Raw genomic sequence first — 12,267 nt, 5'->3', positions numbered from 1 at the left:
TTTTTAACTTATTAAACTTGATAATAATGATGAGAACGAAAAATAAATAAATTAAACTTGATAATAATGATGAGAACGAAATGAAAAATAAATAAATAAAAGAAAATGCTTGCAGCAAGTATCGAACCCGTGACCATACACTGACAGAACACCGCTGATGTAACCGGGTTGCGAACACTGCTAATGCGATATAAAACTGACTTACCTAATTAAAAACAGTTGAAACACGTATCTCGAGATTGATCATCACATTTCAGCCATCCAATTGTGCCAAAAATCGATCTGGACTGTTGTTTGTCTTATGCTAAATGTAATTTTGTCCTGTAGTGCGGAAAAAATCCCTAGCTTATTATATAGATATCCGTGTCCGCATCCTACATTTTTAGTACATAATCGTGTTGTCGTGTGGTGTCCATGTCATTGTCAGTGTCATGAAGAGAAATGTTGCAAAGAGAGTTTCCAATGTATTAAATGGTGAACAAATGGTGAACAAATGGCTATTATAGTATGCTTTGAAAGACAGCTTTTATATACTAAGTATAGAGATATATATTTTTTAAATTCGTGAATAGCCTAGAATCTGCCGGCTACTTCATCTTTCATAAATTTGAACATCTCTACTACTAGTATAGCCTATAATGATCGTGGCCTCTTAAATTCATCCGGGACTTTTTCTGACGCATAATGCCCTTGATGAATAATAAAATCAGATGCCTAGATATTTATTAATGAGGACTACTTTGTCTTTTTATGCCTTTATAAATTTTAAGTACCGATATTGTCCTTAAATAAAAAAATTGCTTAACACTTTTAAATAGGACCAATCAGTCTTTTCATGTGGTAGTATATTAGAAAACCAAATCCACGCCATTTTCAATTGTACGCCTTACTATTAATGTCATTTAATTAGCAATAATTGGATTATTTAATAAGAGGTTCAGAAAAGGAAAAGTCTAATCAGAGAATAGGAACCGATTCTTTTCCATTCTCTCCCACATCCTGGAACTAGAACAGAAGCCTAAAATCGATGCTTACCCCTTCTTTGTCTCACATAGAATCTCTTAGAAGTCCTCTCCCACCTAAAAAAATAAAATGAAATGAAGAGAAAAAGAAGGGCTTGACTAAAAGGCGGATATTCTAAGAGTACCCGATAAAGAAAAAATGAAGCAACCGACTGCTTTCAACAAAGCTCGATGAAGAGGTTGCAAATTTTGTCCAAAATCCCCGTAAGACCAAAGGAAAAAAAAAAGTAACCATCTATCATTTGGTGATCCGAATGGATTAGAAGCATTGAGTTAAATCAGCAGAGCACATGCGCATTGAAAGGAATGCACTATTTTCTACTTTGTCAAGTTGCATATTCTCTTCCTTACATTTTATCAATCTTTGATTCACAAAGAAAGAAGCTAAAGAATGGACGATGAGTGGAGGAGGAGCATAACAAGCGGCAACATGGTCGATTACCTCCAACAAGTAATTACAATCATCATAACTACCAACCAACTACTCTTGAAGAAATAAGAACTCTTTGGATTGGTGATCTTCAATACTGGGTCGAAGAAAATTACCTCAATATATACTAGCTTTGCTCACACTGGAGAGGTAAAAAGAACTCAATGCCCATCTTCTTTTATTTCATCTTTTTGTGTTTTAATTAATATTTAGTATGTTGGTAGGTGATGTCAATAAAAATCATACGTAACAAGATTACGCAACAGCCTGAGGGTTACTGTTTTGTGGAGTTTGCTTCTCATGGGGCTGCGGAACAAGTTTTGCAAACATATAATGATACACTAATGCCTGGGACTGACCAACCATTTAGATTGAATTGGGCGTCTTTTGGGATTGGAGAAAGATGTCCTGATGTAGGACCCGAGCATTCTATTTTTGTTGGGGATTTAGCATCGGACGTTACGGATTATTTATTACAAAAGACTTTTCAAGCTCAGCATCGGTCTGTTAGAGGTGCTAAGGTGGTGACTGATCCTAATACTGGTCGTTCTAAGGGTTATGGATTTGTTAAATTTTCTAATGAAATGGAAAGGAACTGTGCTATGAGTGAAATGAATGGGGTGTATTGCTCAAGCAGGCCAATGCATACTCCAAAGAAGGCTACTGGTTTCCAAAGCAACCGTATACTACACCGAAAGGTAAGAATCTTTTTCCTAAGAAAGAAACGCTACTAGTGCTATATTGGTGTTTATGTTGTATTGAACATTAGAGTTATTGGTGCTAAGTTCTGCTTGAAAATGGTCCTACATAGTTTGCAGATATGCATAGTACTCAACCCGTCCATTTGTGCACCGATAAAAAAAAAAAGATAAGCATTGTGCATACCGGGTTGTCCATTTACCGCGTTTGTGCCTTAGAGATTGTTAGTGGATGGTTTATGGTTATGGACAGACTTACAAGTAAAATTTATTCTCTAATTTCTCAATTTGTTTGTGGCAGCAGTATATCCAACACCTGCTTTCAACACTGCGGTAGTGCGACCATTTCGACTATAGACAATGATATTACCAACACAAATGTTAGTCAAGGTAAATATATTCTGAATGAATTTCATTCCCATCTTTAAAAGTTAATGATTGTCTTATTTCTCTTGTAGATATTCGTTGGTGGTCCGGACCCGAATGTCCGAGGAGGAACCGAGGCAAATATTTACGCAGTTTAGTGATCTTGTCTATGCAAAACAATACCGGGTAAAGGATGCGGCTTTGTGCGGTTTGGAACTAGGTATATTTGAATCCCCCTTTTCATTGTATTACCCGGTTTTATTTTTCTTTAATTTATATTTTCTTATATTTGTTTATTGATTAATTTATGTAGTACCTTGTTTTGTTTCGTTTTAGACTTTAGCTATTGTCAATTGCTTGCTTGTGACTTCCAAATTCTAAACATTAGAAGCATGCTACTTTTAGCACATTATTCTTTTCTTTTTGCTATTAGCAATTTAAGGGTATAATATTGTATTTGCATTGGTGATCGGTCGGGATGGTCATTTACATTCATTGATATTCAATTTCTTTTATCTATTTGTTAGTATTTAAGGTTTTAAATCTATGTTTTTTTCTGTCTAGGCAATCATGGAAGTAGCAATACTGAGATTGAATGGAACTATGATTGCCCGACAAACCGTCGCCTTTCATGGGGTAGAAGTATGATGACTAAACAGGTAAATTTATGATATATGCTTGCTATTGAATAGGGAGGGCCTTGAATTAGATTTCTATTTGTGCATATATGGTGTGAGGATGAACTCTATAACGTTTTATTCTTAGAAACCAGTGAATTTTGTTTACTATAACTATTTCCATACTTATGAACATTTTGAGGAGATTGAGGATTTGAACGATTTATTCCCCTGGCGAAGTTTCAAAGCAACAAGTGCATGATGTTTTATTGTCACATTCCTCACATATTAATCATATTTGGAACACAATTACCCGACTTCCTTCAAAGTTCTTTTCTTGATTTTTAACTTGCCAAATACTGTTCTAAAATGTTGGAGTTCCATTTTTACATGGCCACTGACCGATGTTTTACTGTCCAAATTACATGATCACCGGCGTGCCCACGGGCTCGACCATCAGATCCCCATCAGTGGAATGGTGCTTATTATGGTTATGGACAAGGCTATGATGCATATGGTTATGGGGCTGCTCCAGGCCCTTCTTTATATTCATACGGTGCATACGCGAGATATGGGCGGTATCCTCAACAGGCAAGATATTGCAAACACTTAATTTGTCAAATAATCCTTATGTTCAACGGTTCTTTAGAGAATTTTTTTGGCATGTGTTTGATTGGCCTAAAAATTTGATTATTAGTGTTACTTCTTATTTATAGGTTTATGAAACACTCGAGAATTGGTGTGCGTCTATGTATTATGGACACTCCATATTTTAAAAATAATCCATGTCAGATATGTATCCATGTGTTTGTGTTAAACATGACACACACGTATTGTATGTGATATACCTAATTTTTGGTTCTTCACCATATCGGACACTTTGTATCGGTGTCGGATGGGTATGTGTACTCGTGTCAATTTAAATTAGGTGCGTGATACTAGATTCAAACAAAGGAGGACTAAATGGAAGAAATTATCTATTGATATTTGGACTCTATATATTATTTTTTGCATCTGTACATTTTAATTTTCTTTAAGATGAGCTCTGTTTCATCCTTTTAAATTTAAATTATGTAAGTCATGAAGGTATAATATACATGAATATAATTCCATTGGTAACCTAACTGTTCTCAAGACATTTTCAGGCGGAAGGCACACAATTCCCCAAGAGATGGTAGCTATGGCAGGTGTTGTCCCATCTGTGGAGCAGAAAGAAGAACTATATGATCCGTTGGCTACACCTAACGTTGACAAGTCAGTTTTTTCCCCTTTGTCAGCTTTCATAACTTTATTCAATCAGGTCTACTATTTACTTCATGGTTTGTGTCTAAATCTACACTCATTGTTAACTCCTTATATGCCATGTTAAATTATGCATATTTGGCCGTCCATGGAAGTGCTATGGTTGGGCGACTTTTGTGGTTGAAAACTTCAGCACTCTATCAACAAGCTTAGCCTACTGATTCTGGTGGTTTTTCTTATTGGCATGGTTGCTAGGAAATCTTGATCTGGTTTCTCTATTAATTGAGAACTTCTTATTTTGATAGAATAAACGCTGCTTTATTACTTGGTTGTCCATGAAAATGCCATGGTGGGGCAACCTTTATTATAGAAAACACTCTCATTGTCTCACAAGTCACAACAACCTTAACCGTTGTGCGGTTTGTATTACGGTTAAATCCTTACGGTGGTCTTTCTTATTTTGAAGGCAACTTTGGTGTCTTTACAAGGAAATTCTTATCGGGTTTGTCTCAAATTATTGGGAACTTCTAATTTTGATAGGTCAAAATCTTTGCTTACTTTGAGGTCCCCGGAAGTGCAATGGTGGGGCAACCATTATAGTTGAAAACCTTGACACCCTCACAAGACAAGCCTAGCTCGTCTGCTTTCTTTATAGGATTGTGTTTCCCTTTACCCGAACTCTCTCGCGAGTAAGATGAATATACATCTTTATGGAGTTCAAATTATACATCTTCGATGAAGCTTTATGTTTCTTACAATTTGAATAAATGGTGTTAGTTAACTTACAAAATTCAGGTATACAATATTGAAGAGCAAGACGCTTACCTATATCCTTCTTTAAATATTAAGTTCATTCCCTCAACAAGAAAATTTAGCAACTATAAACACAATTTACGAACAGTACATCAATTTCCTCCCTCCCTCCCTCCCCCTAAGCAAATTATGTTTACACTCTTCCTTAATTTTTGTTTGACATCGCCGTGCATAGCAAGTGCATCTTGCTAGTATTTATAACAAACAAATGTGTTTAAAATTTACAAAAGCAGCTCACATAACTCATAAGTCATAGTGAGTGAAGTGTGATAAAACTTGGAAAAACGAAACAAACAGCTGCGAATCCGACTATATTGGGTGATCATAACCACCATGGCGTTTTGCCAGCCTTATCAAACCAAGAGAGTTTACTTCAAATTACCTCAAATGAGAGACAAAATGAGAGAGATGAAAATTTCCCTTGTTGTTGTTGACATCATATCAAACCTAAGGGCGTGCTTGATAACCAATTTTCCCACTGGCAAATTGGTCTTTTCCCACTTAACAGGCTATTTTCCACTGCTTGGTAGTTGGTACCATTTTAGGACTAGGCAAATTCTTTTCTCATTTGCCGGCAAACTTCAAACGGGAAAAATATGTCCAAGTCGGGGATGGATAAATATCGACCAAAATTTTCTCGCTCAACCCTACTTCCTGGCAAATCACAATCGATATCTCTCTCTCTGAAGCGCCAACACTCTCTCTCTTGAATTTTGTTTTCATTTTAATCTGCCACTCCATGGTTTTAATCGACATCATGTTCCGTCCTTTTTCCTTTTGAGTGTAAACAGTTGGTTTTATTCTTGAGACAAGTATAAAGAGGCTTTCCAAGAGCATATTCGTGCATCGGTGAGATTTGAAGCCTATTATGTTGATTTGTTTGTTTGGTTTACTATAATGGTATTTAGAATATGTTTTTAGGAGCATATTAAGTGGTGGTTTAGTTTGTGGAATGGTTTTTATTTGGTTTCTAGATGGCAAGAAATGGTAGCTTACTTGTTCTTTGTTGAGGTGAAATGGTTTCTCATGTATAATAATATGTTTCAGTATAAGAATTCTGGGACTCTCACCGTCAAGTTACGCACAAACAAAGCACATGAATATATAACTTTGGACTCACCACTGTTATTAGCTTGTCTATGTGAATGCATGTTATGTGTTATTGTTTACGAACTTTAAGTGTTTTGTGCTTACTAGAAGTCTACAAGCATGATCCACAGTCAATATTTAGCATAAGATAGTTATAGTGTGTACAAGATGAACGAAAAAGGCGAGCAGTTCAGCACAATGTAGAACACTATCTGAAAATTGACTTGATTTGCATGTGCTGTTTTTACATTTTTGGGTTTTGCTGGTCGTGTATGTACAGAAGACTGAAATCGAGAAAAATGATTGTCTTTTAAAGTTTCATTGTGGGTTGTCAAGTTGAATGTATTCTAGTCGCAGACCGTTTTACACTTGTGCTTTTGTTGAAAGAGAAAGGATTATAGACTTTACTTATAATAGTGAATACTGTTATCATAACAAAGAAATGTGTTGCTTATATCTAGTAAATAAAATTGTGTGTATATTATCATTGTGTATAATATCTTTTAATTGTTATTATTATCATGCCATAGGCGCATTACTACCCCTCCTTTAATAAAGCGCAAGAGGTCTCGTCTTGGTCTTGAGGCCATGCCTCCACCTCCAGATTTCAAGGAGTTGACGGAGGCAGTACGTCAACTAACTAGTGCCTTCAATCCTGTTGAGCATACTAGTAAGTATAGATTATAGTTAGTGACATGCGCCCGACACACGTATCAAATGGAATAGTCCCCTCACAATTTGGTGATAGCTTCTAGAAAGAAACGAGCAAAAGAGGTTCCATTAGCTCTGAAAAGAAAGATTGGTGATGACTCTTGGCCCAAGTTAGGGGGCAGCAATGCTGAACTCTTTGATGCGCTCCCCATCTGTAAGGTGGCCTCCATGTTGATTGGGGATCAAATCCCATCCATATGTTTCAACTACTGTTAAGTTGGCCCACTGCAAATTGGTTTACTGCTCAAATTAGCCCTCGATACAGAGGAGAGGACACAAAACATTGGAAAAAATATACTCGGAGCTTGTTAATATGTATTATTCTAGGCTTAACAAAGTCAGGTTAGAGAAGATTGTAGCTTCTTGATGGGGTCAGGGTCAATCAGTTTGACATGGTTCTTGTTCGAGTGTCAACAGATAAATAAGTAGACATTTGCTCGAGTTAGCATTTGGAGAAATTTGCTCGATGCTAATCAGTAGAGGGGAGAGGATACAAAGTTTGTGGAGATGCTTGCTTGGAGCTTGTTAGTATGTATTCTAGGCTTAGCAAAGTCAGGTCACAGAGATTTGTAGTTCATGATGTGGTCAGGGACAATCAATTCGACTTTTTTCTTCTTGAAGAGTCAAAACAGATAACTATACTTAAGCATTTAGGTTTAGAAGATAGTCCTAACCAATATTACACTTGTGGCATTACGGTTTTGATTTCACTAAGGTGTGGCTGCTAGTGCTAATTTAAAGATTTTTACTATGTGTCTTGCTGTATAATACACCATCATTTTTCCTCTATTGGTAGTACGCTCCCCTGGTTACTTTTCTACTAAAAACGTAGTATGTTTTTCACCCCTCCTGATCTTGATGAAGTTGTGCTAAACGTTGATGTTTCACTCACTAGAAGTTCAGCTAGTTATGATGGTACATAAGAAGACATTAGGGCCTACTTGATAACCCATTTTCCCGCTGGTAGGACATCTCTTTTGGAGTTTTGATATTTGTGAAATTGTAGAAGTCTGTTACCTTTAATACTATTGGTAGGAGTTTAGGATTAAATCAATATGAAAAGTGATATTCTATTGGGTAGACAAGCTGTTACCAGAAGAGTTATTGACTTAAATTTAGGGATGTCTCTTGCCTCTTGGGGCAGGAAAAAAATAGACATTTTGCTTGGTGCACGGTAATGTCTGTTATCTTGTTTTTCTCTTTCATATTCTCACAAATGTCCATCTTCACAAATGTCTCTTTCATAGTTCCAGTCAGTCATGATGCTTGAAGTTAAAGTGTTCATGTTGTGCAGTGTAGTGGAGGGAATAGATGCAAATGGCTATATTCAAAAAGGAGACCGATGTGACTTTGAAGTTGAAGATGAGTCAGAAAGCATGTCAGGAAGAAGAGCACACAATATGTGCTACATTGCTTTCTTGGTTATTAACATTTGCCCCGAATTGCGCCTTATCTAGAAACTCTTGTATTCAAGGCAAGTAACTAAAATTAGTTTTATGCATCATTTTCTGCCCCAGTGTTCGTTGTTACACCTCAAAAAGGTAGACTAGTATCTGTTCACTTTGTCTTTTGGTTATTGGTTTTGTAGCTGCTTACTTGTGTTCTCTGTTTTGGTGTCCTGCATAAATCCTCTCTAGTCTATTTGAATATTTGATCAATCTATTCAGATTTAGCATTTGATCAATCGATTCACCGAGGATTGATAGTCTTTCAATTTACCAATGGCCACTCGTGATGTATGGCCTGATCTCATTTACAGGTTCGGCACTGGGTCTACTTCACATGGATCAGATGAGCTGAAGAAAGCAGAGGAACTGAAGAGAAAGGCCAGGGCAGAGAGGTAGAGATTTCTGTTTCACCATTGTATATTGATGTGTATGTATTTACTTGCAAACTACTAATACATCTGTAGGCCTATCCGCAGATCGTTCCTAACGCATATGGACAGGCTTGATGCATTTGTTTACTGTTTTTCTCATGTTTGGACTTCCATCAAAGTCCACAGATGATGAGGAAGCTAAGAAGAAAGCTCGTTCGGCAAGATTTGCACCAGTTACCAAAACAGATCCTACAGAGGAAGAGAAAAAGAAGGCCAGGGCACTCAGGTCAGCCTTGGATTTACATTGAGTTTCCCCTTTTCATTCTGTTTCGTCTATGAGGCTCTCTGCTGTACTTTGCATGCAAACCCTGCATTCTTAGCTCAATGAAAATGGTACTGAATCTTTGTGCCATTTTTCCAATCCAGGTTCTCGAAAACTGCATCTGGTGCTCCATCACTAAATGGGAATGGCACCTCAGAGCAGGTATGATCCGTAATTTTAGTATGACAAGAGAGTGAAGAGCATTATACAATTACTTTCTCATACTAACTCTATGGCCGATCCAAATTCAGAAGACGACTGTTGTTGCTGAGGCCAGTGGAGGGGCCTGACTGACGCAGTGACCTGATTTTGCAGTAAGATTGTTTTCAATATAGCAATTCTCACTCTTACACATTACCTATTCTGACCTTTTTATTTTTGTCTTAATTTTAATTTATCTTCAATGCTGCAGATCTTACTAGCATTTGTTACTCTTTCCGGAGGCCAATCCCGTCTGCCTGAGGAGAAATGCTTACTGGTTGATTTTGTTGTGCCTGGACGGTTCAGAGTTCTAGAAACATGTAAAACGAATGATGATTTTGTACCAAAGAAGGGACCATCCTATGGAAAATGATTCGGTGTTATACTTTATTCTATCCAGCTAATTGCAATTGTTTATCTTAGAAAAAGGTTTTTTTCATTCTGTATGTGCGTGCATGCCTTTGTTTTTTGGTAATTGTATTAAAGAGGCCGTTTACTTAGACCTTCCCCAACGGCCTACATCCCCTCAAATTAAAAGTTGATCTTACCAACCTACATCCCCTTAAACCAGCGCGTGTGTTCTCGTCAGACTAGAGCATAGAACTCGCATTTGAACTACCACATGTAACCTGCTTAAGATGGCTCCAATCAAATCCAACCAGCGCCTGAAACTTGGGATGCATAAATCACGAGTGGCCATTGGTAAATCAATGTATCTTCTGAAACCAAGTCTGTACTAGTTTTACACTCTGACAAACCAAGTCTGACATGAATTAAACCAAGTCTCAATTAAACGGTTCTCAGCTTTAATCGCATCAAGATCGTTATCAGTTGAAGAAAAATCAGATCTTTACTCGAAACTGACATGAATTTCGGATATAAACTTCTTCTGCAGTGATTTGATTCAAACATCATCGTTCCTGCGTAAATTTGTTCAAAAGACAGAAATCGAAGTAAAACAACATTTCAAAGTGATTAATACGAGAGAAAGTGAAGTTGATTACCGTTTCCATGTTTGATAGAGAGAGAGAATGAGATTTGCCAACATTTGCGGCAAAACTCTATTTTCATCACACATAAGGAGAGAAAGTAAACCCTTTTGTCCAACGAGTTAACAACTATTTTTTAGAGCATTTGAAATGCAGGTGATAGAGGGGGGAAGTGAAAACTATCACTTACTTGGGTCACTTCAGTTTCAGTGTGTTCATTGCTACTTGAAATGCAGGGTGATAAACTAATTTTTCCCAGTTCAAAACAAGGTGTAAAAACCTTCCACGGAGTTTTGCCAACATTTGCGGCAAAACTTGTTAACAACTATTCTTTTAAATGCAGGTGGACGGGATGTTGGATTCCGTGCTGTGATTACAAAAACCCATTTAAATCCAACATCCCATCCGAGTCTTAACGGCTAGTTTACCAACGGTACCAAAAGTCGGTCAAAAGCGGTCAAAACGGTCAAAACGGTCAAAATAAAAACTTTGGTATATATACAACATTTGTTTCATTTCAACTCACACTTCCAACAATCATATATCATATTTCTTCTTCTTTAAAATCAGTTCTTAAAAACCAAATATCAAATGGCATCAACTCAAGCATCTCAAGCAAGTGGTAGCACTCAAGCAAAAAAGAGAGCTCACTTTAGCATGTCCGATGATCAAGCTCTATGTCTTGCTTGGATAAAAATTAGTGAAGACTCTATTGTTGGTGCTTTCCAAAATGCAAAAAGATTTTGGAATCGTGATAACAAACGAAGTTCAATCAAGCACGGGTCGGATAGGTCTCCGATTCAATTAGCGGTAGGTGGAAATATATTTCAAAAATGATGAACAAATTTGTTGCAATTGTGAATGCGGTGGAGGCTCGACATGCAAGTGGTACAACAATACAAAGCCGGGTAATTATAACGTTGTCAATTTGGAATTTATTGATTATCTTAGTCTTAGTCTAATTATTTCCGTCTTAGTCTAATTATCTTAGTGTATTTATTATTTCCATTTTAGTCTTAGTTTAATTATTATCTTAGTCTAATTATTATTTTAGTTTAATTATCTTAGTCTTAGTGATTATTTTAGTCTAATTACCACCATTTTATTTTTTAATTGTCCGAGGCAAGGATGACGTACTAACTACAAGAAAAATCGGCTTTTTCACTTGATCATTGTTACGTTTTACTCAAGGATAATCCAAAGTGGAGTAACGTTTTTGAGGCAAGGTCAAGCCTCCCACAAAGGGAAAAGGTCCGCAAAAATGATGGTGAAGATTCAACTTCTAATTCACCAAGTGTTGGTGGAGTTGAATTGGAGGGTTCTCAAGAAATAGAGCGTCCAAAAGAAATGGAGCGTCCTCTTGGATCGAAGAAAGCCAAGTCCAAAAGGAACCAAGAAAAATCATTTGGTATGTTGGAGGGTTACTTTACACGTTTAGAGGATACATTTTCACAGGATGCAAATGAAACACAAAAATGCTTAGAACTTAGGGAAAGGGAACTTGCATATGGTCAAAGAACTGTGATGGCAATAGAAGAAAAAAATCGGATTCAAGCAGAAAAAAATCAGGTTCAATTGGAAAAAAATCGGCTTCAAAAGATGCAATATGAAGCTAAGATTTTAGCGACCGATACAAGTGTCCTCCATCCCGATACCGCTTTTATAATCGAGCAACAACAAGCTGAAATACGTGCTGAATGGGCAAGGGCTAGAGGTGGTTCTAGCTCCAACTAAGCTTATGTAATATCTAGTATTTTATTTTAATTAAAGCACTATATATTTTAATTAATGCACTATGTATTTTAATTTTATTGTCTTTTTAATTAATGCACTATGTATTTTAATTTCATTGTATTTTTAATTAATGAACTATGTATTTTTATCTAACTTTTTTTTTAAATTAATGCACTATGTATGTTCTGTCCAATATAATTATTTTCATAGAAAT

General features: G+C 36.6%; 1 protein-coding gene and 1 long non-coding RNA gene across 6 annotated transcripts; both read left to right on the top strand.

Moving 5' to 3' along the window:
• Positions 1–1,679: 1,679 nt before the first annotated feature.
• LOC147476165 (polyadenylate-binding protein RBP47B'-like) lies at positions 1,680–6,964 on the top strand. Its single transcript, XM_086585645.1, has 7 exons — positions 1,680–2,150; positions 2,452–2,483; positions 2,609–2,736; positions 3,081–3,175; positions 3,850–3,872; positions 4,220–4,387; positions 6,808–6,964. The coding sequence occupies exons 1-7, from the start codon at positions 1,680–1,682 to the stop codon at positions 6,962–6,964; spliced, it is 1,074 nt and encodes a 357-aa protein (XP_086441771.1).
• LOC147476164 (uncharacterized) lies at positions 5,442–9,722 on the top strand. 5 transcript variants are annotated; one of them, XR_015209131.1, is made up of 7 exons: positions 5,442–6,037; positions 8,283–8,462; positions 8,748–8,828; positions 8,913–9,093; positions 9,234–9,291; positions 9,384–9,443; positions 9,542–9,722. It is a non-coding gene; the product is annotated as an uncharacterized LOC147476164 (long non-coding RNA). The 5 variants fall into 5 exon arrangements; XR_015209129.1 differs by having other exon boundaries at positions 5,452–6,037; positions 8,901–9,093; positions 9,381–9,443; XR_015209128.1 differs by having other exon boundaries at positions 5,455–6,037; positions 8,288–8,462; positions 9,381–9,443.
• The last annotated feature ends 2,545 nt before the right edge of the window (positions 9,723–12,267 follow it).

Source organism: Coptis chinensis, chromosome 9 (genome assembly GCF_015680905.1).
Source record: "Coptis chinensis isolate HL-2020 chromosome 9, ASM1568090v1, whole genome shotgun sequence".
NCBI classification, from domain to species: domain Eukaryota; kingdom Viridiplantae; phylum Streptophyta; class Magnoliopsida; order Ranunculales; family Ranunculaceae; genus Coptis; species Coptis chinensis.
This window is presented reverse-complemented; position numbering and strand designations above follow the sequence as displayed.

Excerpts from the sequence above, each read along its gene's own strand:
- LOC147476165 (XM_086585645.1), top strand. The coding sequence starts at position 1,680 with ATGTCAATAAAAATCATACGTAACAAGATTACGCAACAGCCTGAGGGT. Across the intron at positions 3,176-3,849 it reads GAAGTATGATGACTAAACAG|GTTTATGAAACACTCGAGAA; the intron begins GTAAATTTATGA and ends TCTTATTTATAG. Across the intron at positions 4,388-6,807 it reads GCTACACCTAACGTTGACAA|GCGCATTACTACCCCTCCTT; the intron begins GTCAGTTTTTTC and ends ATCATGCCATAG.